Below are 25,374 nucleotides of genomic sequence, written 5' to 3'. Positions count from 1 at the left end.
GATCTGAAGTGGTGGACAGGAAGTTAAAAAATGATACAAGACAGTCTCAACGCTCGTGTTCTTTAAACATGTTATTATATTATCTTCCACTTGATAAACATAAGCTTCCACTATGGGCAAGTTTTATGGTTTGAAATGCAGACAGATGCAAACTTCACAGTGTTTAATGCATCTGACCTGAGAAGCAGAGCCGCCTCTCTGGTGCGCTGCTGTACCGTTTGCTGAGGTGACGTGTGAACACAGCAGTGCCGTGCTTTTCGTGCAAGTCTATATATCAGGAGACCGTTCTGCTCAAAGCCAAATGCATCATAGATTGTAATTAATGCGGTGAAGCACCACTCAGTCAATATTTATCGGTCAGTAGTGAAGAACAAAATGTGTCAGCGTGAGAGTAAAGTTAGTGGATGCCAGTCTGTATGCTGTTAGATTTATTTTTCCATGACAGTTTTCCAGTTGAGTTGGAATCTCCGGCCACAGCGGCTGCATGTGTGGCGTCACGTCTTGCTTTTCAGCGTCCATGTTAACATGTTAGAGCAGCCACACTGTGGCCGTGGATCACCGTCTGCAGCCGTGCTTCATCTGCAGACTGTGTGCGGCTCTCTATGCAAAAATAGAACTAAAATGACCTGTAGACGGTGATATCGACATCGTACCAGCATTTCACTGCAGTTTTAATGTCTGCATGTGCAGAATATATCACAGACATGAGGAGAAGATATACAACAGGCTCCTTCTTTCTCTCACTGCCTCCTGTGTTCTTGCTCTTTAAAGAGGCTAAAGGAAAATCACGTCATGGTATGTATTGATAATAGCACAGACAGAAGCTGCAGCTCAGCAACACATCGCCAGGCACGAAGCAGCCGATGTGGCCAAGCGCGTTATCTTGGATTGATGCAGTGCAACAATATGTTCCACATATTACAACCCTGTGCAACTAATGTGCATTGCCAATATATTATATTTGGGGCAGTTTGTGTCCATACATGTATCGTGAGATTGTTCGACAGCTAACAGCTGTAGAATGAACTTGAAAACCACAGACTTGGTTTCCTGTCCAGTCCCATGCTTCATGTTTGGATTGACTTGATCAATATTTCACATCAACTACAATCATCCCTGACTGCAGATGCATTAATTATGAAGACAGGCATCAGAATTATAGTCCAAAGTGTACAGAAGCACAGGGACGCACATGGCATCAAACGTTAGCCATAAATAAGGTTTATTGCGTATATCCCTGTGCTGGTTGTATTTATGAAGTCTCTCCTGATGTGAGAATGAGTCTGAGAGCACCGGGCAGGTTGTCCTCGCCATGTGAAGCAGTTGAAGGATGTTAAACTTCTTTCTTCATACATTAATTATGAATTTTCCTTCTTCACGTCTACGTCTGGACGGCTTTATGTTCCCTACATAATGTATTAGTCAAAGGAATTACATTTACATGAACGTAGCTGCTAGAAGCCCAGAATTGTTCCAGTAACTCACTGAAGTTCTCAGCAGCATCACCGCTGACAAAAAAATGAAACCATTACTGTAACATACCACCTTTTAAAAATGTTGTTTAGCAATATGTTGTAAAGATTAAAGCTGCTGACACCAGAAACCATTTGGATATTATGACCACAGGACTCAACGGTAGTGATGTGTTGACAAGCATCACTGCTGTCTGCAGTGCTGTCTGCCTGCTGTCTGCAGTGCTACCTCCACGTCTGTCTCTTTCTAACTAAGGATGGTTCAGTGCCACTTTCATGTCCCAGTAAGAGAACATTGAGTACCTTCTGATACTGATATCAGTCTGATATTCAGCCTCTCCCCTCTCTTAAACAACACAGCTATGGATATCACATCTGTGTTGTAACCTCGCCTTTTAAAAACATGCTTATACCGTAGAACAAGTAGTCTACTTCTGTAAAGACAGAAACACATAGACAACATCATCATGATTCAGTTTTATAATAGTGTTGCTTCTTTGTATTTTGACTTCAGACACAGAAGCATTTTCTCCCGCAGCACTATCGAAGAAAGACAGCTAACAAAGTCGCTCCGCTAATTCAGTTACAAACACGTTTGATTTGTGGAAAGCAAATCAGCGCTGCTCGGTTTGACTCGCCGTGAGTTTCTGCAGGTGTTGTATGAAGTTTGTGGTGCTGAAGGTTCTCACAGTGCTGCTACCTGTCCAGACACTTGCTTCGCACTGATCGCACTCAGCTGTTGTGCTTTTTTCTTCTTAATTCCACACAACTGACATGATGAGAGTCTCACTCAAGCTCACGCCTGCTAGTCACCTAACACATGCAGTGCATCACCTATAATCTTTAATTTATGCTCTATAATCTTTGATTTGTCTCAAAATAAACTATCTGCTATAGTTGGATGCAGCACTCTATTGGTTCATCCATGTAGTTTGGATCTGCTAATCACTGAGGTTATGTGACGTCTAGAAGCAGAAGTAAATAAATAACAGAGATTTCTACAATTTACCTGAAAGTAAATAGTGGATTTTTCAAAATCGATCAGTCTGGAATGGCGTCACCCCGAGTCAGTAGTGTTTTTATCTTATGAGATTAAAAATGAAATATATATGATATATTTTAAATTGTAATGGTATTTTGGCAGTTTCCTGAAGGACTTTTGAATACAGTGACCTTTTCCCAGATAGAATAAGCGGTAGTAATAATTTCCTCTGTAGTCCTTGCAGGTTGTCCCTTATGTAACGCTGCAGCCTTGAGAAATATTCGCTCTGATGGTTATGAAGGTTTTTATTTTTATTTTTTCTCTGCTCATCATACCTCTCTACCCCTTGAGGACTATTCCAAAGGGCAATCTAAGAGTGAGCAAGCTGCTGTTGGAAAGCCGATATATTAGATATGGTTCACGGGTTACTGTACAGACTGATCTGTGGCCTGTCAAGACTTGTTAATGTTCACACAGGTTGAAATAGCGGACCACAACAGGATCCAGTCTTCTGAGAAAATCACACCGATCCTTTTTTTAAAGGAGAATCTTGTTCTTGAAACCTTTTGTAAATGAAGTTTACAAGGTTGCTGATCAACGTTCTGATGAATCTTTATAGAGTTTCTCCTCCAAACTGCTGCTGGAGCATCGTACAGTGTTGCAGAGTTTACCTGTTTCTCTCCAGCTCCTCCGACATCCCCACGACACAACTCTTTCTCTTGCCTCGTCTACACAGTGGTCAGAAGTCAGGGCTGATAAAGATGTGCACACCTGAAGTAGGAGGAAGAAGATTCTTTCTCAAGGACGCTCTTCCCACATTTCATTCGACTTTATATTTTCAATTCAAACCCTCAGCTCCTCAGCCCTTGATCAAATGAATACTCAATGATGTTGTAGCCCTGATCATTATAAAGGTCACTTTGTGGGAAAAAGTATTCTACATTCTACATTCACTGCAGGGGGTTAATTCTCATGAAGTCACACTCACAGCAAGCTGCAGAGTATAAATGAACTGTGGGACACACTGCGCACCGTAAACATGTCCTGTTGATCATCGTACGACCTCTGAGATCTTTACTTGTGCCTCCTTAGGGGACCCGGGCCCAAAGGTGAACCACTCCTCGCTGCAGCTCAGTGAAGACTCGTTCTCTTCACACAAACACCAACAGAAAATGGCTAACAGGGCTGAAGCACCAGCAGGAGTGTCTATTCATTCTATACTATTCTATACATATTGCACCTTTTCTATGTTCTCTTTCCTCAAAGATTCTGCAACATAATATTGATATTTCGGTCATTCAGTACTGACGTTAATCTAACAGTAAATGTGCACTGAGCTGCTTGTCTATTCACTGGAGTGTCTGAATTTATAATAGGAGGAAAATCAGAATCAGAATCAGAATACTTTATTAATCCCTGGGCTGAAAGTGTTTTTGTTACAGGTGCTCCTTCAAAGTAGAAATAGAAATACAACATGAATGGAAACAAGAGATAAAGAATTAATGTACAGAAGTCTCTCAGTTAAATCCAGCTGGCAGTTAATTATAACTAACAACTAAACAACCAGTCACATGGCTGACATTGTAATTCAGGATGTTTCGGTGTGGTGGTGACAAAGATTCTGCTGCAAATATTAGCTGATTGATTATTTAGTCAAACAAACAAAAATCAATGATAAGACATTTAATGACGTCACCAGAATGCTGTTTACTGCAGTTTTCTGTTTCCTGGACCAAAATATGTATCGATGAATTAATAAAATAATATGTGGATTAACTGCTGTATAAATAGAAGCTAGTTGCAGCCCTGAGATAAACTTCCTTTATAACTAAACTTCACATTCTTTGAATCCTACATTGCCATAAAAGGTTGAAATGTAGAGGTTACACGAAATATATAAACACAGAATTTTAAAATGTGAGTTCTTCTTCCATGAAGCCGCGCTGCATACTTGTTGTAATGAATCTAAAAAGTGCGGTCTCTTCACCACTAACTGTTTTGGAATAGCCCTTAAAATGCCGAAGCCTCCATGTGTGGCGGAGCAGATATGACAAGTGTTTACAGCTCGGAATGAGATTTCACCAGATCTGAGACGGCCTTCGATCTTCCCGTGAGACTAGTTACACATGCTCACTTAGACAGAACGCATTTCTTTCTGCTTGTTAATTTAAAATGATTAGTTTAAGATGTACTTACATTTATATGTCATCTCTGCAGTCCTGCTGCCGCACATGCAAATATCAAATGACAGAACTGGAGATGTTTTGCTTTGCGTCACATTTTTGAAGACATCTGGGTCGAAGTGAACAGACTTTATTAAATCATTCCCTCTGCGGGGGCTTTGTAGTTAACTCGACTTGCATAATTTATAGGTTTGACTTTCACTCTGTGATTTGAGAAAAACACCATCCAGTATCGATGGGGATTCCCTGAACGGGTCGAGGGGACTGAATCAGCCTGAGATTCAACCTGTAAAGAGAGATGTCCATTTGTTCAGGCAGACGTATGTTAGCTGGATGAAACCTGAGAGGATGTTCAACTTGACTGCCTTCAGCTGGCAACGTTTTGTTTTTAAAGGTTGGGAAAAAAAAGTTGGGATGGTTTATTTGTTCAGTATATTTGTGATTTATGTTGCTATTCTGGTTTCTGGTCTCTTTTTTAAATAACTGTGACTTGTAAACTGTTTGTGTTGGACATATTGGTGCATGACACAATGATAAAGTAAATCGATCAAAACATTTTAAAAATCAGTGGTATAATAATTATCTTTCTGTGTGTTTTCTGCAGGTTTTATGGGACACAATGTCTCTCCAGGTCCATGTGAACACAAGTATTGTGGTTTGGGGCGTCACTGTGCGGTCAACCACGAGACTGGACAAGGAGAGTGCAAGTGCTTGGATCACTGTAAACCACATTATAAACCCGTGTGCGGTTCAGATGGGAAGCTGTACCAGAACCATTGTGAGCTCCACCGGGCCTCCTGCCTCAGAGGACACAAGATTACCATCATGCACAGTGAGGAGTGCTTCTACAAAGGTAAGAGCTCCTGTGATCTTTCTCTGATGAATATATGTATGTCCTGCACTGGAGCCTTTGTGGATCACGTGAGGTCCTGACACTCCTGTCGGTCCTGACGGTCCTGTCGGTCCTGGACCCTTCATTAACTCCGAGCTCTGACAGGTACTTGAAATGTGTAGATACAATAATCATTGAATACACTCTTAGTTTGTGTCTTTGATGCAGGTTATTGAAAATTATTCCCAAATGCAATTTAGCATTAACTGTGTTTACAGTTTCTGGTTTTGGCAACTTGTAACAAAAACTGTTCACTATTTGCGAGGACGTCATATTAACTGTGATGAAGAAAAACGACCTACAAATGCAAATTATACTTTAATTCAAGAAAACACAGTTTTCTATAAGTACCTGCAGGTGAATACAACAGATCCCTGTGCAGTGGTACTGCCACGTCTGACCCTGTGAGCCACACAGGACTAGATCTAGGTTACTTATGACCAAAAGGAATATGGAAATGAAAGGGAATTATTATTAGGACTCTTTAACATAGATGAAGCGGAATAAATGAAATATCCATGAGCAAGAGATGTAAGCAGGGTTATTATCTATTAGCCAGATGTTAGCGGCTAAGCTTGTGAAATAGTGAAAGCCTCTATAAATCATCCACCTTACTGGGTAGAGTTTAGAAAGACTCACCTACACTGACAGATAATCTAAAGTCACCTACGAACAGTGAAGAAATCGATCACAATAGTGTATTCTGAAGAATTTGTTCATTTTGCCAAACCGACACCCTGATTTTGACTCTGGTGCTGACACTGAGCAACTTTTGTTGAATTTCCAAGTTATAGTTTGTCATTTGGGGAACTGACACACACTACAGCAAGTAGCCAGCTAGCTTAGCTTAACAAACTTGGAAACAGGGGGAAGAGCTAGCCTGGCTAAGGTTGAAGAAAACAAAATAAAACCAACCTTTAAAGCACAATAATTAGATAGTTGCCAGGCAACCAGCAGAGATTCCAGGTAGTTACCATTAAGCCAAGAAATAGTGTGGCACATAGCCCATTGTTACCGGCAAACTGTTATGTTTACTCTCTCTGAGTGAACAAACTTGTTAGATGTTAATTGGTGAGATTTTCGAGGTGTTGGAAGGTGGATTTTGTTCTCCTCCAACTTGAAGAGTTGATTTATCCTTCTCATCCAACTCTTTGCCAGAAAGCAAATGAGTTTGTTCACCAAATTGAGCAAATACTCCTTTAATGGGATGCCAGATGTGAAATAAATCAAATAACCTCCACCTGACATAAGATTCTTTTTAAAAACAAATGCATCTTGTTGGTACGAGTGTCGTCAGTAACAGAGGATTCGCTCTGACATCTACATTTTCATCTTGTCATAGGGAAGATAATGATGTTGGTGAATCCACGTGGGCGTATTATCCCAGGAAAAACATGAAAAGCAGCATTGTAATCTGCAGTATTCTCTGCAAAGCAATTACTGCTGAAGTAGACCCATGTTCCAGTTTAAATCTAGATACCTGTCATCATACAAGAACATACAGAGCATCAAATACATGAACAGACAGCTAACACTAAATACCTTACAGAACATGCTTAGTGTTTGTAATGAACAAAGGTCACAATCTGAGAAATATTATACAGCTGTCTGTGAAATGCACATCTTATTTAGAGGCAGAAGCAGGTGGTTGTGCTGTGCTGTTCATATTTCCCGAGAGGAGGTTGACTTCGCTCTACCATTGATTGTATAAACACACCAATTAGACGTAGTCCCTGCAAACAAGGCTACTCTCCCTTTTGTGAAGCCAGACATCAGTGAAGTCAGAGCTCCTGACACTCTGGACCTTTGTTCCCCTCAGGGCAGAGGGGGATAGCTGCATATTGCCCACCGACAGCATATTTATAATATTCATGAGAGATTGACTGAGTCTGCATTGATTCGACAGGGTTTCTTTGCTTACTTGTTTACTCTGTAAAGTAACATCACAGTAGACTTGGAATGGCTTTGGATCTATATGCGGCTGCTGCTGGAACTCTCTGTGGTCGTCCTCGCAGAGCGGTTTGGAGGTAAAAAACAAAAACAAACCGCATATCTGTCTTGCAATGTACGCATTCTTTCACTGCTGTAATGTTCAATTTAGAGATGAACAAAGCCTCGCTGTTGGGAAGAAAAAACACGAGCAAGCTTTTACAACAATTCCCCAAACCCTCGGAAAGCCAACGTACAAACCATCTTGAAACAGCAGCCTTACACTTCGAATAGGTTTAGAGCAGCCTGTGCAGAAAGGTGAGGTTTCGTCACAATCACAGAACAAGGCAGTCATCCTCGCTGGGTGACAGTCCTCATCAACCTCTCATGTGCCCGTCTGTCAGACCCGACGACACCCACACAGCCGAGCAGCCGAGCAGCCTCTCCGCAATGCAGAGTGGGATGTTTGACCAATGTCAGGCAATCAATATCAGATCAACAGGAGCCAAAAGAAGGAATAAGAAAAACACGAGCTCTCTTTCTTTGCTTCATCTTATCTTTGCTCGGTCCAGACCTCTTCTCTTTTCACTGTGACTGATGTGTAATCAATTTCTCATTGGATGAGAGCTCCAGGGAGAGGCCCCGGCAACCTGTTGGAGCGATTAGTGATCTCTGCTTGGGGCATTGTTTTCTCCTCAGCACTTTGAAATATTTAAGAATAAGACCATGAATTATAAAAAAAATCTTGTTTTAAGAGTTTTACATCTTTATGTGGGAAAACAGCAGGATTGCTTAAATGTTACTGAGCTGCCGAGGATTTGTTCTTTGTTGGACTACAAAAGGCACCGTGGCAATCAGAGGAAATGGATAATTGAGCAAATGTAATAGAGCTTACAACCAAATCTAGATGTAATTATGATTCAGGGGTTATTAGTGGGTAAAATGGGATTTGCCCTCAATGGCACATTAAATGTGTCACTTGATTATTTCTCCTCCAGGTAATGGGTTCAATTTACCTAGCAATATGGAGATATATACTCATTATCACAGCATAATAATGGATTTCCTTCAGTTCAATATTAGTTACCTCTCTGCAAAGGAGGTTATGTTTTGGGTCCCAGTTGTGTCTCTGTCCGCTATTTACGAGGATATCTATTTAACAGATTTCAATTAAATATGTTAAAGTCAGGCCGTGGGCCAAGAAGCAAGTGATTACCTCGCAGCCTCGCTAGCAGCTGGCTCATGGGATGTAAGTCAGGAAACCTTTTGTTCACTCCATCCAAATACCTCAACTATTGAAAGGATTTGGGAAATGCAAGTTCATGGTCCCTAAATAATGAAGTTTAGTGAGCTTGTTCATCTCTTGATCGTTATACTCGTGCGACTGTGTGGTTGACATTTATGTCATTTTTTAAGATGTATTGACAATGTCATGAAATTTAGTACAGACATTCATGTCCTCCTCATTATGAAATGTAAATTTGGTGAGCTTCCAATTTTCAACTACCAAACCTTACCATACCAAACCTTATCATGCCGAACTACCAAACCCTACCGTACCGAACCTTACCATACGTAACCTTACCATGCCGAACTACCAAACCCTACCGTACCGAACCTTACCATACGTAACCTTACCATACCAAACCTTACCATACCGAACTACCAAACCTCACCGTACCGAACTACCAAACCCTACCGTACCAAACCTTACCATACGTAACCTTACCATACCAAACCCTACCGTACCAAACCTTACTGTTCCAAACCTTATAGTACAGAACTACCGAACCTTACCGTTCCAAACCTTACCGTACCGAACTACCAAACCTTACCGTACGTAACCTTACCATACCAAACCTTACCATACCGAACTCCCAAACCTTACTGTTCCAAACCTTACCATACCGAACTACCAAACCTTACTGTACAAACCTTACCGTACCAAACTACCGAACCTTACCGTACCCAACTTTACCATACCAAACCTTACCATACCAAACTACCGAACCTTACTGTACCAAACCTTACCATACCGAACTACCAAACCTCACCGTACCGAACTACCAAACCCTACCGTACCAAACCTTACCATACGTAACCTTACCATACCAAACCTTACCGTACCAAACTACCAAACCTTACCGTACCGAACTACCAAACCCTACCGTACCAAACCTTACCATACGTAACCTTACCATACCAAACCTTACCATACCGAACTACCAAACCTCACCGTACCGAACTACCAAACCCTACCGTACCAAACCTTACCATACGTAACCTTACCATTCCAAACCTTACCGTACCAAACTACCAAACCTCACCGTACCGAACTACCAAACCCTACCGTACCAAACCTTACCATACATAACCTTACCATACCAAACCTTACCGTACCAAACTACCAAACCTTACCGTACAAAACCTTACCGTTCCAAACCTTAACATACCAAACCTTACCATACCAAACTACCAAACCTTACCGTACCAAACCTTACTGTACTGAACTACCGGACCTTACCGTACCGAACCTTACCATACAAAACGGTACCGTACCAAAGCTTACCGCGCCATGCCGTGATTAATAAATTAAAGAACCTTTAATAAATCGGGCCCTGAGTTGCAGCTACAGGCGCTGCTTGGAAAGCTTGTCATTAGAGTAGCATAAGGTTTATCTTCTGTCCAACATAATAAACTTGTTTGTATCTATGAGCAAAGGCTGTTATATCAAAACACAATGCCATAAACGAACTGTCAGCGGCGGATGGATGACATGCTGATGCTCTGCTGACTGCCACAAATTGGCTCATACTTTACTTTTAGTTGGGTATACAGAAGCTAATGAAATGGCGATCATACGCTCACTGATGGTCTCTGTAGATCATTTATCAGCCAGTTAGTTTCGGTCATCTTAATTTAAAAGCATATGGTGACAGCACAACCCTCCAGTCCTCCACCACACCAGTGATGAATTAAACCTCCTCCAGTGTAAATAATGAGAAAAACAATTTGTTAGTGATATTCAAAAACACATTTCTATTCTCTCTTATGCTTAAATAGTGGTTTTGCATATTCAGATTTCTCTTGTGCACCGTGTGATGTTCCAGCACTTTAGAACTCAGAATTAGCATTTAACATCGAATTTTGACAGTGGAGTGAATGTGCAACAGTAGAATATGATGCAGCAGTGACACCGATTCATTCTTTAGCAGAAGCTGTGAAACTGTACCATTATCTTCTGTATTCAAACGTCCAAATGATGTCTTAATGAGACGACGTATCATCCGCAGACGAGTCCAGGGCATCTGATGAGCACTGGAAATATTCTGCTTCACATTAATTTGATAGACAGACAATTAGTCCCTGGGGCAAGCTCAACTCAGAGCCGCTGGAAATGAAATGATTGCTTTTGAACTGACACCCATATGCAAAGAAGTTGAGCCATTATTGGTTCTGGTCCCAGCTGAATGGGTCTATGTTGGAAATGGACAGGCCTTGTCAGCCGTACCTTCTCTGTGACTCTCATCTGCAATGGAAGACGGGATAAAAAATGACAGCCATGTGTTGACTGAAGCTTCTCATTAGCACTGGGGAGAGCATATGACCCAGCATTTACCCCCTCGCACCGCATGGCAACTTAGCCTGGATCGGATCTGATTGAAAATTAAGTGGTGCACAAAAGCCTGTCCAATCTGCGGAGGGAAATGTGTGCATGAAGGCGAGCAATCGCTGCAGCCGGCAATTGCCATGAGCGGAGACAATCAGGGCTAAGGTTGCGGCACATCAAGCAAGTGGTTTCAGTGCATTCTGCACATCCAATTATCTGGGAGATCCTACATTTAGAGAACCTGCAGACATTTGGCTCCCAATAAAACCTCCTGTGCCTGAGCTTCTCAGCTTTTTATTTACAACTCACCGTACGATTGCACTGCATCATTTACTTTGCTGTTGCATCATGATGTTGGTGAACGTGGATCAAAGTTTTATAAAGGCTTTGTTTCAACGTGAGATGAGCTGGTGTTTACATCATACCTGTGTCGAGTAAAACGGCCTGCTGACGATTTCATGTAGTCACAAGAAACAACTTTAGGAGGGCAAACCCATTTCTTTACACACACACACACACACACACACAGTTGGTTTCAAAAACCATCGACTGTATACACCTGATTTTCACACACATGCTTTACATTCAAATACATTCAAAGATGTTTTGTATAAAAAGGGAGGAGTTTCTTTATTTGATTTAACTCAGAACCACTGTGAAGTGAAACATGTGAAGTTAGAGTTCGTCCTTCCACATGATGTGGTGTGATTGTTAGTACTTGTGACAGGCGAAGGATAGGAAGGGGCCAGTGAGGTGTTATTTTTAATTACAGTGAGGCTTTCGATCTGGAACAGGTTGCTAAATATACATTAGAATTACTGCCATAACATGATTAATGAGTGATAGCTTGGAACCTAGAATAGCTCTTTCACTTTCATAATTACAATGCCTTTGCAGCTGCGCGACTACCTGCACTATATTAATGATCTCAGCTGCATCCTACCTGCTCATATCTGTGTGACTTTGGCTCGAGACTCCTACAATCATGTGTCTGGCACCTGCAACTGACTGATAGTCTTATTTTGTATTATTATTATAATATTTATTATCATGATCATGTTCTCGACTAAACAGTTCATTGTTTGGTCTCAGGAAACAGTGAACATTTAGAGATGAGTGAGTACTTCTGAGTGAAATGTGTCTAACTGTAGCTGTGATGAAGAAAAGTCCTCCCTGGGAAGCTGACTGATGACTGTTAAGTCGAGTTCATATCAGATTTCCTCTTTAAATATTTCACTTACACTTCTGATCATTGAGTTGAAGCTCAATTTGTCTTTTAAACAGTTTTCAGTCATAAATACAGTAACTGATCATTCCATCAGTATCAGGCTTAAATTAACTAAATCAGATTAATACCGCCTGCTAAGATCTGAGGACGACCCACTACAGCTTTAAGTCCTGCTCATCCCGATCATGGGTAATATTTCAGATAATTAAAGTGGTTGAACAGATACAGATAATGGGCGGCTTTATTGCAGGAGTTCAGTTATTGGACAGTCGCTGGTTTAAATCCCTGGCTAACCCAGCTGAATGTCAAAGTATCCGTGAGCAAGATACAGAACCCCAAATTACTCCTGACGAGCAGCTGGTACCTTGAATGGCACGTGACACGTGTTGTTGACATGCACCTCACATGGATATACTGTGTAAGGCGGAGCGGGACGTCAACACAACCATCATTCTTATTTACAATTCTGTAAGCAGATTTCAGAGTTAGTCAGAGGATCTGATTTAGCTTTTGTCTTGTGAAATCCAACTAGATCGGATATTGTGAGGAGGAGGATGGCTCAAGGCTTTGTTACATGAAATAAGCATGTATTATATTTATAATCACAATAATTAGGAGAATTTTATTAAATCAAATTTTATTAAATATCTTTCATGTCTTTCTGAAATGATCCTGTTCCCTGATAATAGAAACAGAGACGTGACCTCATGCTCTCACTGGGTATTTTGTCATAGTTCCTTCTTTGAGAGTCTGTTTTTCTCAGTTTTAACACAACAAGAAAACATTTCCAACTGTGAGTGTTTAACATGTGAGTCAGGAAGCATGTGAGCAGCTGACGGTGAAACGCTGTGTGAAGTTTGTCTTTGATGCCAACTGCTCAGACCTGAACGTATGTGATGTGAATATTCTTTTAATTTGTAGTTTGGATCTGTTACACAAAAAACAAACAGATTGGAGGTCCATCTTTATCTTAGAGTGGTACATCACAGTTTCGGGCACACGCGGCCACAGCAATAATGAACATGTGTAATTGGGCTGAGTCTATAAAAGCAGGCTTGTTGAACTGCAGTGCTTTTGTTGTTAGCTGCTTTCCCGGCATCTCAGTAGAACAAACTCTCTGTGGACGCCTCCCCCGGGCTCTGCCAAGAAAAACATGCTCATAAAGCATCATAGCTTCCGGCCTCCAGGGACTTTCTACCTTAGTGATGTGTCTGCGTCATTCCCACCAGAGAGGCATTCCAGCGAGATGGGTGTGTGTACAGTGAAGGGCTTCAGACCCTCCTGTGCATTCTCACTTTCTTTTAATGACTCTGTGCTGCCATTAATGCTGCGACCTCTGTACGAGACCTGGCATTGTCATCGACAGCAGCGCCAAAGAACAAGCTCCTCATTAAAATCCAGACCTGTGGATCATTAAGTTTGCAAGGACGTCCAAACCGTTGTCAGCTGCAGGTCTCGGTGCCAGTTACCTTTGAAGTGCGTGTACATCACGATCGTGATCATTATCATGAGACCAACTCACATAACACAAAAATACAACTTTTTATAGGAAGAGCAGCTGACTTCCTACTTACGGTTAGAAAGACGTGATTTATTTTCTCTTTTTATGTTCGAGATATTGAAAAATACGCTTTAAATGACTTGTTATGACACATTATTCCGAATTTGTCGTGAAAAAGAAACACAATCTGAAGACTGTGGCAACTGGCTAAATGTTCCAGTTGGATTCTGCAGCGCTCTCAGCAGAAGAGATTAATGTTCCAGTTCAATCTATCCAGATTATGTGCTCATCTGCTGTGTATCAGATCAGTTGATGCAGGATCAGATTGTGTTTCTTGGTGCTAAGAAGAGCAACACACACACACACATAATGACTACAGACAGCGCTGGCTGTGGTTGGAGTGTGTGCAAATTGAAACACACATTTTTGGGTGTTTATTGCTCTAAAAATGGATATTCATCTGTCAACAGCCGCCTTGTCACATTCAAAATAAGGGCAAACCAGCCATTACACGAAAGATAAAGTTGCGAAGAGAGCAACATAACCTCAGCCTTGAAAATCGTCTTGCATACGTTCAATGCCAGTCATCATTCTGCCATTTTCAATGGTCAGTAAGAGATTTAATGTTTGACATAATGCAGGGAATAGAGAAATACAAGGCCAGGTCCATGACATTACACTTGACAGAACACAATGAAATTACTTTTTCAAACAGGGATGAATGTGCCTCCATGACTCACTTTGCCATATTTTAACAGGAGACATTCAAAAGGTTTATTGTCTGGAGCACTCTAAATCCCCACTAGAACAAAACTGAGCTGTTGTCACTTTTCAACATGGATTTTTCCAGCTTCTTTCCCTCCGACACGAGCATCTGCTAATGATAGTCATATCACTGAGTACATGGCACCGTTAGCCTCGCTTATAATGGCTGAATGAAGACGGACGCAGGAGAAAACAGGGTAGATGTATGACATAGCTGGAGGGAGTGGCACTGGCCCATTTGTTGAAAACTGATATTTCAAAGCACAATGGCCTCATCGCTCTTTGTGTCTCTGCTTGCAGGAATAGCTTCTCATTCGTGTTGCATCGAATGAGGAAAGAGAATAACCAATGATGATATTACATTTCTGATTGTGCACATCATTGAGAGGGAAAAATCAATACTTGTTTGACATTGAAGGGGAAACGTCCCTCATTACTCTTAAAGTATTTTACTAGAAGTCATTTTCAAGCAAAACTGTCAAACGTTTGCGTCGTCTAGCTCCTTAAATCTCAGGATTTACTTCTAGTCTTTGTTATTCACGAGTAGACAAAGAGTCTCCCGGGTTTGGACTGCCGGCTGGACAACATGACGTCACTTTGGGCTCCAACAACTTGAAATAACTGCAATTTTTCCACATTCTATAAATAATAAATGATCATTCGTGAAAATAATCTGTAGTTGGATCCATAGTTTAAAGATACAGCATTGATCAGAACTCAAGAATCAATTCATTGGTAGTTTTTCCAGCAAACATTTTAGGTTCTGACTGTTTCATGTCAGGATTTGTTGCCTTTCTTTGTAATTTATTGATGAATAAATAGTTAGTAAAGAATCTGCAGGTTGCCCAGGACACCACAGTCACCAGCAGCACTCCGATCAGCTTGTCCTGCTCGTGTTATTGATCAAAAGGAAAGATTACTGAAACCGGCAGTGATAGCCTGAGTTGCAGAAGATAGATGGGAGCTAGTGTACAGCGAGGTTTCAAAGTGAACATGAGGGTGAAAAGTCAGTGCAGATGGCGAGGACAGTTAATATTTACTGAAGGACGCGGCCTTGAGCAGCTCTCCCTCGTGTTGTTTGACAAGGATGAGCAGCTACAGTGGTCTAATTTTAATGGCTGTGGGTTCAGTTTGTTTATTCACAGCCCTGACTCCTGTCAAAGTGACAAAACACTGAACCCCCAACATGTCACCTAAATTAGCTGGCAAGTCATCGCTTATAGGTTTATACGGCAGCTCCTGTCATCAGCGCCTTTTTTACAGGCTGATACCTTCAGTAGCAACAGTAAATTACAGCTTCCTGAGCCGCTCCACCTCATTATGTCGAAGGCACGCTTTCCAAAAGCATTCTGAGGTCACAAGACGCTGATACAAAAGCCACAGCAGAGGCCTAACCCCAAAAATCAAAAGAGAGAGGAGGCGCCTGCTGTCACTCCAAAACTGACGGACTGCTCCTTTAATAGTTTGGTCACATTGTACTGGACAGTCAGCGAGAGCCTGTGGAATATATTCACGTGTGTGGACGTTTCTTCTCACAGACACAATCACATGCAGTTTGGGTGAAATGTAAACCAGTTAAGTTTATCACATTCTGGAGATATTTTTAAAAGATATCTCAGTGAAATAAGTTCTTGGATAGACAGAAATAATCTAAAATGAATGTCTGCGTCCTGACAGGTTTAGAGCGTCTCGAGCGGCAGACACACTTACAGAAGTGTGTTTTTCTTTCACCCTTTATAATATTCAAATAATGATTCTTGTGCTCTCTGTGAATAAAAGTGGTGCTTACAAAAGATTGTTGTATGTCATAGAATGGCAAACATAGAAAAATATGAATGGTACTTTATACTTAAGTCTAACTATTTGCACTCAGGGAAAGGAAACACTATTTTACGCTCACCGTAAAAAGCAAACAGCTATTTTTGTAGGCCGTCACTAATGTTATGTGTCCCTCTATAGTCACAGAACAAAAGAAGAAGTTTTGCATGAGTTGAACAATGTGTGAATTTAATACACTGAAGAACAGAAAAGTATTGTGGAATACTACAAATACGAGGACTCGCATCACCGACAGAATAATGTTAATGAAGCGGAGCGCCGAATTCCAGCTTCGACAAATGAGCCGGCAAACTCTTCTCAAGCATCACTTCCACCGAACTCTGACAACCAAAGAACATCACACGAGGACTGAGATTAAACACACACTGAGGACGGCCACCACAGTATCTGTAGTGTGTGGATAGTGTCGTGATGTCTTTCAATAAAAAAACACAATCAACGCGCTCATATGTTCCTTCACAGTGTGGTTTGGTCCGACTGGGATCAACACCACCATCTCTTGATTTTGATCAGCTGGAAAAACATAAGTAAAAGATTTAAAACAAAAAGCCCACAGATCCCTTCTCAATGTCATGGATCACACCAACTGTGAAACCAGAATTGATCTGAATGGAATTCTCCCATCATGCCCTTCTGTCGTCATCCTCTTCCCCTTTTGGTTATGTGAAGTTATCATCAACCATCTGCAGCGTCGCCATTGTGGTGATGACTGCACAGCAGCGTGACGAAGAGGCGAGCAGGACGCTGGACTCAGGCGATGTCATCCTGTACTTTAATCTGATCCAGAGTTGTCAGCATGCCCTTGAATCTGAGAAGTTCTGCTGATGTGATTTTGATCCCATCTCTCTCCGTCTTTTGTTTTCAGTGTTCATATATTTCCCTTCTTGATCTGAGGCGTGTGCAGCTAGTTAATTTTTTTCCCTCTGTCAGAGATTTTCCACTTGCAGACGAAGGTCTCAGCGGAGTGTTGATGTGATGACAGAGTGATAACACCTGCACGAACTGTTCAGGGAGTTTCTGCTCAGGAAACTTAACAACCATCACTTTGAGGCTTGTTATTAATTTGTGTTAATTGCAACATCTACTTCAAACAACAGCCGGGCTGATTAAATCCCACCACCATGTTATTCGCTCACTTTACCAACATCATATTTTATGCAGCGAGCTGGAAGCACCATCACACAGAGGGATTATTCACATGTTCTAGTCTCTCTGAGCTCCTGTGAGCTCTACAGAATTCTTATGTTTGTATATTATCAGGATCTATAATGAATATTGGCTTTTATCACAACAAACTAACAGAAATCGATAAAGCTGCTGTTAACATGTGGCTCATTGATCTGTAGGCTGGGGATGAATGCACTCTGTTATCAAAATTATTATTCGCTTCTGATTAAATTTGTCCCAGTACCTCTAACTCTCCATGTGCATCTATAAATAAGTAAGTGTCAGGTTTTTTAGTTTTTTTTCGCACAAAGAAACAACCCTTGAGGAATTTTCCACAGAGAGACTCCTAATTTATTCAGTGTGCATTTTTATGGGTGGTGTGTCTCCATATTCTTTATTATCTGTATGTGCTCCTCAGTGGTTCACAGTCTGGACACCTGAGGCTTCATTCACCCTATTTATAAGAACAATTAGCACCAGCTGCTTTGCACTGTCTCATTCTCCAGGCGAGTGTGCTTCGATATATAGTTTGTGAGATAGTGGAAGTTTAACTTTCTTTGTTTAGCGTCCTTAATTACAAGCAGGTCTCAGAGGAACAGACGGAGAGAAAATAACCCTATGTGACTTCAAATGCATGAAAAATATACTTAACAAAAGTGGATCAGCTAATCTGTTATCATCATCATCAGCATGTTTAGACTCACTGAGCACACAAAAGAAAGTCTCACATCAGGGATGAAACCAAAGAGGAGAAATCTGTGTGTGTGAGGAGCAACTCTGAACATACTGTCAACAGAAACATGTAGAAACAACCACAACAACAACAACAACCACAACAACCACAACAACAACCACAACAACAACAACAACAACCACAACCACAACAACAACCACAACAACAACAACCACAACAACAACAACAACCACAACAACAACAACAACCACAACAACAATCACAACAACAACAACCACAACAACAACAACAACCACAACAACAACCACAACAACAACAACCACAACAACCACAACAACAACAACAACCACAACAACCACAACAACAACAACAACAACCACAACAACAACAACAACCACAACAACAACCACAACAACAACCACAACAACCACAACAACAACCACAACAACAACCACAACAACCACAACAACAACAACAACAACAACAACAACCACAACAACCACAACATCGAGACATGCTGTGGACGGAGAGACGATGTCTTCACAGTTTAAGATTGTACATAGATAACAAACTCTCCCTGCTGCTGCAGAGACGTATATGACAAAGACTGTTCAGCATGTCGGCATCTTTGTACATTTAATGGGGCTCTGGAAATTCTTGCATTTTCTTCTTATTACAATGTCCTATGAGCTTTATCCTCTGCGTTTCCACACTCTGTGTTGTGCGACGCTGTTTCGTTCCGTCCTCCACGAGTCTTCATATTCCTCTGGGAGTGTTTCAGTAGCATCATGTCAGCCTGATAACGTCCCTCATTCTTTCGCTCCCTCAGTGGTTGAGTTGGCTACGTACTGAAATCATTTCGTTTTCTGTTGGTTTTACGTGTGTTTGTTGAGTCTGCACAGGGAGTTTCATTGTGAAAATACACTGTTGTGCTGTCTGACTTCCTGTCTGGCTCGATCTGCTCTGAGCAGCCTGAGGTGGCTGCGATCTGTTTCCGTCAAAAATAAGCTAGGCACGTATTCTCTGAGGAACGGAGCATTGTCCAGACATGAGACGATACGATACGATACGGTCACCGGAGTCAACGTGTAACACGGCTGAGATGAGCCTTGTGGAATCTGGGGTTTGGACCTATATGCTGCTTCACTTAAACTAAACAGATGGAAGAGGATTCTTAGTCTCCTGTGGTACTACTACAGACTTTAAGCAATCCTACAGCGCTGGTGAGACGATGACAAACCATCTGTTTAAAGTTGTCTTGTTAATGTTCTATGAGTTCACCCACTGGAAAGGCTCACACACGTTCTCAGAGGAGACTGGAATGTATCTCCTCCGTCTGCAGCCCTGTGATCGACTCTGATCCCAGAGGTTAAAAACCTTTTAGTTTATTGTCTGCAGACTTGGTTTAAGTCCATATGTTCATTGATATTTCATTGTTATTGTAGTTATATGGAGGATAATGATTTATCTTTGTGTTGTGGTCTTGTTGTTGTTTTGCCTGCCGGCCTCATTGTTTCCACAGTCAGCTGCTGTCTGAGTCCATTCACGTGTGATGAGCTTTTCTCTTTGAAGGTAACTTTATGTGTGAGACCGAAAGAATTCAAAGTCCAACGACTGGAAGAAAGAACAGCATGTTGAACAGCAGTCAAAAGTTCTGTTGTTTAGATATGTTAAGTTAGATTTTTTTGAGAAACTGTATGTGTTCAAACATAACCACAACAACATCATAAATATTGCATTTAAACTCCGTGCTGCATCGATTCAAAGGACGACAAGCCTGGCTTTGATATGAAAACATGAACAGGTTCCCTTTGAAAGAAAGACATACATATTTCTGATCTACTGTACCTTGTAATGCCAGAGGAGAATCTAGAAATATTTCTTTAATAATATTTTATGATACATTACATCTGTACCCTACACCTACAGAGGATGCACATTTGTTTATAGGCTGAATGTAATTGATTCTGTTTAGTGTAATTTTGTGTAGAGTGCAATCTGATATAGACAGCGCCAGAACCCCTGCAGGCTCCGACACTCAAAGACGAGGAGCTGGTCTCTTTGATCGATGAATTTATTTATAGCTCGCTCGGCTTCAAAGCATCTTATATTCATTTGCATGTTCATTATGTGCCTAAAATGGCCAATTATTCCATCAGAGGTGTGTGCAGAGGACTGGGCCACAGACCCAAAACAATCATATGACAAATTAGCCAATTAAACATGTTTGATGTTGGTCCCCCCTGTAGTGCTGAATAAGACACTGACAGTGTGCAGGATAATTACACCACCGTCCACAAGAGGAAAGTCTGAGAAACATGAGAGTCTCTACGTCTAAAAGGGGTTTTATGGAAACACAGGAAGTTCAGACTGAATGAATTAAGATCAAATGTGTAACGATACGTATGCACAATGTTTTTCTATCTATCTTCTGTGATACAGTGACACAGTTTGACTGCGTGCACCACAGATGTGACTGTCTCTTCCGCTCTGCGCTGAGCAGGCGCAGCCACAGTTTGAATGTTTTATGGAACGAGGACCTTGACAGTGGATGTTTGCTTTCTCAACCTTTTTCGTCTGTAAAATAACTTTTTTTTGACAAATACGTGGGCTTTAATTACAGATGTGTTGCACTCACTGTTTGTTCTACCCTCTTAAACTTTCCAATGAGTTGGCACATTTATATAAAACCTTGAAAACTCCTTAGACTTGATGAATTGGCCAATTCAATCTTGTTGTAAGCGTGTTTACTTTGAGTGAACGGCCATCAAAACCATTTCTGTAGTCTGCAGTTCCCTTGCCATTAAAGTATTGGTTTGAAGCCATTTTCCTATACAAGCCATTATCCTGCAATATTTTCATTTCATTGATCTCTGCGTCCTCTCGCTCTTTTGTTTCCACCCACTTTCTATATCCTGGATATGAAGCCTGAACAATTTGGTGAAATAAGAGTGAACAATAGATGCCAACATTGCTTGAAGCGCTGTGTTTGTAAGATGAAGAGAAGAAGAGTGTAGGGGGGAGAGGGGTGACTGGGTTGCAGTGTTGTGGGTGTCTTACAGCAACAGAGTGTGGACTTCATTCTATGTATAGAGCGAACCGTTCTGACCCAATGACGTGACAAATGTGCTGGACGGTGCAATAAAGTGAATAATGTATCTTAGGGGAAGAACAGGGGAAAATGGAGAAAGTTGAAGGTAATGTTTTTTTAATTGGCCCAGTAATATAATAATATAATTATAAGTGAATATTTTCTCTGATATCCAATGTGGATTTTCAGGGGATGGATCGTCTGCACCTGAGAGAGATTTCACACATGAGAAAATAAGTTTAACCGATAATTGTTGACCTTCTTTGAAACAGCTCAAGGTCCTGGTGTTTACTTGTTCTGCAGCCTTGGACCGGGTCACATGGTCCTCTCAGCAGATCGAGTTGTTCTCAGTTGTCGTGTTCCTGCCTGTGCACGAAAACTTTTAACTCTATCACTTGATCTTGTAAAATTGTAGTTATTTCATCCTGCAAACCTGCTCAAAGGCAGAAACAAGTAGTAACACAACAGTGAACAATATAATCATCTTTAAGTTGACAGTGAAGCTTGCTGGCAATTATTTACACATCCAGCAGATTCTAATTTATTTTTGGCAGCCTGGCAAATAAAAACTAACAATATTTGCTCTCTTTTTAGTCACAAACACGTCCTGAGAAAAACTCTTCACACTTTTATTAATCATGTTTTATTATGTCAATAAAATATTTTCTAAAAATGCTCATCAGAAATAACCTGAGCTCATTATTATGATTTTGTCCACAGACTCTCTATTTACTTTCATGAATGACAAATAAAAAAGCAGAAACTCTTATATTTCAGAGGCTGGAACCGGCAGACTGAAATGACTAATCTGTTATTAAAATAGTTTGCAATAGTTGTCTTCCAACAAATCAATTAGTTAACTAATTGCTGCAGCTCTACTTCCAACTACAGCTGCCTGCTTTTTAATGTGGACAGTGATAGTTGCAGCTAAACAATCAGCTGATATTCATAATGAAGCTTTGTTAAGAAGGTGGAAGCTGCAGATTTGGGTGATGATTCTCTGCAGGCTGATCACCTGGAGCCAAGAACTGTTGGTTGGTCCTCCTCCAATGAACCCGATATGTTTCACTGCTGTGTTTCTACAGTAGCCCAGAATGGACAAACCACATATGTACAGCCCACCATACGGGAGGGTGAGGTGACGGAGTTGTTTGCAATCTGCAACCAATCTTGATGTAACTATATCTAATATATATCAGTGAGGAAAAAAAGAAGGAATTTCATGATGTAAATGATCCTTATTAAGGTTTATGTAGTTCAGTAGAAGACAGTATAACAGAACTTTTAAATGGTAGTTTTTAATTCCTCTGTTTTGATGAAATGGCCTTTCTGTATCCCTGATTGAGAAAAAGCTGTAGCAGATGTTTAAGTCAGTTAAATGGTCAGCACAGAGAGTGCAGTGCCCGGTAAGGATCCTCTTCGATTTTATTCGAGGAACTTTTTTCCTCAAAGCTCGATCAGTTTGAATGAGAGTCTGTCAAAAGCAGTAATGACTGAGCTGGCTGCCAATACGGCAGATTACTCCATACATCAGAAAACATTCCCATTCCTGACAAACCATCAGCAAGAAAAATGCATGTTCTGGACACAGAGGAAATGCTTTACAATCCAGCTGACCCGAACCTGTTTACGCCTCTGTTCTGATGGTCAAGGTGATCACAATACACTTCAACAAAGAGCAAGATGAATGGAAACATGTCAGGGTATTGTTACATATTTCATAAAGCAGAAATGTTCCATCTTGCAAGGTTACAAGAGTCAGAAAATCCCAAATTAGCCTCTTATTTTTACATCCTCATAAGGAGACTATTGGAGTAGATTAGAAAATGAACAGTACACATAACGGCAGAATGCTGCTCAGTATTTGGCAGGAGTTCAGTTTCACTGGAACAAAACCAGACAACATTATGGGATGATGTAAAACGCTAAAAATGATCAGTGTTAGGGATGAAGCAGTGGCAGGTGAGCGTTGTGACGAAACACTCTCGTTTCCATCCTAGTTTGTGAAGCTGAATGTTTTATGACCCGATCAATACAGGCTGTTGTGTATGCCATATCTAGGGCAGCAGATCTATGGGATTTCAAGTCTTTATGGTTCCCAGCTCAGGTCGAGTGGCTGGATAGATGATAATAGAGTCCTCTAACCCAGTGGTGACCCCGCTGCGTATGAAAAGCAGGTCTCAGGAGGCATCGTGGTAATCAGCGTTACTGCTGGTCAGTATAAGGACCCGCTTTATACTCTGAGTTGGAGGCTGTTGGCGTGCATTTGTGTCCATTAATGTCTGTAATATAATACCAGCCAGTACATAAAGCTGGATAGGTTCTTGTACTCCTAAAGACTACCACACAGACTCATGGCAGACTGGAACTGTATTCATGCAGTGCAGACATTTCTGAAGAGGCTGAACTTCTCTGGGGAAAGTCATGAGCTCATTGATTAGTGAATATTGATGTGCTGCTCCAAAAAAAGAAACTGTTTTCTGACTTCAAAGAAGCGACTCTGGTAAAATGTAAATGTCATCGGTCTGCTACAGTTAGCAGGACAGCTGATTAGCGCCCGAGGGACTGATTTCCTCTCCAGGATTTCTGTGCCAACACGGCAGGTTGGCAGAGTTATTATCAGATCTAAATGATAAACTGTCCCGAGCTGATAAAATGTAATCAGCTCAAGGTGCACTTCTTGCATCTTCTCATGCTTTCAGATGTATCACATGGCCGTCAGTAGGAGCCAGGTGGGTTGTATAACAAAATAAAGGTTTGTAACTCCTTCATGCTTACACAGCCAGAACAAAGATCCAGTGATTTACCTGATAAACTCACATACACACATCAACAGAAGAATCACATTTTCCTCCAGGTGAATATAAACAGCAGATGATAGTTTAGTTCTGCACATTAAAAGTTTGACATCATAAACACTATCCATCAACTTTGACTGTTTTTCTCAGTGGAATTGTAAGAAAAGAGCCCAGAAAGAGGAGGGCAGAGTGAATCAGTTTGGTGTCAGCACATGGGAGGTTTATCCCAGCAGCTCACGTCCACTGACTCAGGCGAGCTAACCGGCCCACACTGTGAGCCAGCATGACTAGCTTAAACTCTGAACATCAGCAAGGCTGATCCATATAATGTATCATGAGAAGACTGCATATTATTTTACTAAAAGCAATATGCTTTAAAATATTGCACCCCCTTGTTTTCGCCACTGCGCTTCAGTCGAACATATTAAGTCTTTAAATCAACTTTATGCCTGAAAAGTGTTTCCATGTCGACTGTAAGTCCCCAGTCTGTCATCGACGGTCCGACTGTGGAAAACAATGTTCGCCGGTCTGTCTGCTGGTCCAAATATAGACCTGCTGCAGGGTGTTGATTTGATGTCTGTGCCCAGGTGTGTTCAGCCCCTGGGTCGCTGTCCTCTATCATGTCATCAACAAGACCTGCCACTGAAGGAGTAAGCAGTGTGTAATCAACTCTACTGGGATCAGATTTGAGGAGTGAACAAAGCCTCCCTTCTTGCTATCACCTCCTCTTCTTTCTATGTCTGACTTTCGACTTCCATCTCACTCTCGTCTGGCTGGGTGGCGGCTTAAAATCGGATTATAAAATCTGGATATTAAAATGAGTAAAAAACAAAAACAGCATGGCTCATAAATAAGTTAAGCCTTAAAAGGGAATTTAAAATTCTGTTCCCATCCACAGCCCCACTTTCTTGCATAATGCATGCATTGTAGTAATTCAATATGAGCTCCAGCTTATAACATTGCTACGCCACGCTGTAAATACAATGCAGGAGTCAAGATGAGTCACGAGTCAGAACAAAAGCCCACTGAACTGGAACTGGTCCAGCTCGGCGGTATTGTAGTTCATGGTAGCAGGTGGCACAGAGGCAGAGAGTTTCTTTAACTGGGATTTTCTGAGACTCTGGAGGTTTCTGTCAGAACCCAGTGCAGGAGATGAAAGTGGGAGGGTTGAGTTGGGTGCTTGTGCTGAGGTTCGAGTAAAGTCTCCTGGATGATAATGATCC

The 25,374-nt window shown here is 41.3% G+C and overlaps 1 protein-coding gene across 2 annotated transcripts in view; it reads left to right on the top strand.

Annotated features, from left to right (window-relative positions):
- Nucleotides 1-25,374, top strand: part of fstl5 (follistatin-like 5) — a 176,916-nt gene that overhangs the window by 55,748 nt on the left and 95,794 nt on the right. For both annotated transcript variants that reach the window (XM_030396695.1, XM_030396693.1), the window contains exon 4: nt 5,242-5,490. In XM_030396695.1, coding sequence (XP_030252555.1) covers nt 5,242-5,490 — 249 coding nt within the window. The remainder of the gene's footprint in view (nt 1-5,241; nt 5,491-25,374) is intronic.

The sequence above is a fragment of the Sparus aurata genome, chromosome 18, assembly GCF_900880675.1.
Source record: "Sparus aurata chromosome 18, fSpaAur1.1, whole genome shotgun sequence".
In the NCBI taxonomy this organism is placed as follows: domain Eukaryota; kingdom Metazoa; phylum Chordata; class Actinopteri; order Spariformes; family Sparidae; genus Sparus; species Sparus aurata.
The sequence above is the reverse complement of the archived record's forward strand: the minus strand, read 5'-3'. Positions and strand labels throughout refer to the sequence as shown.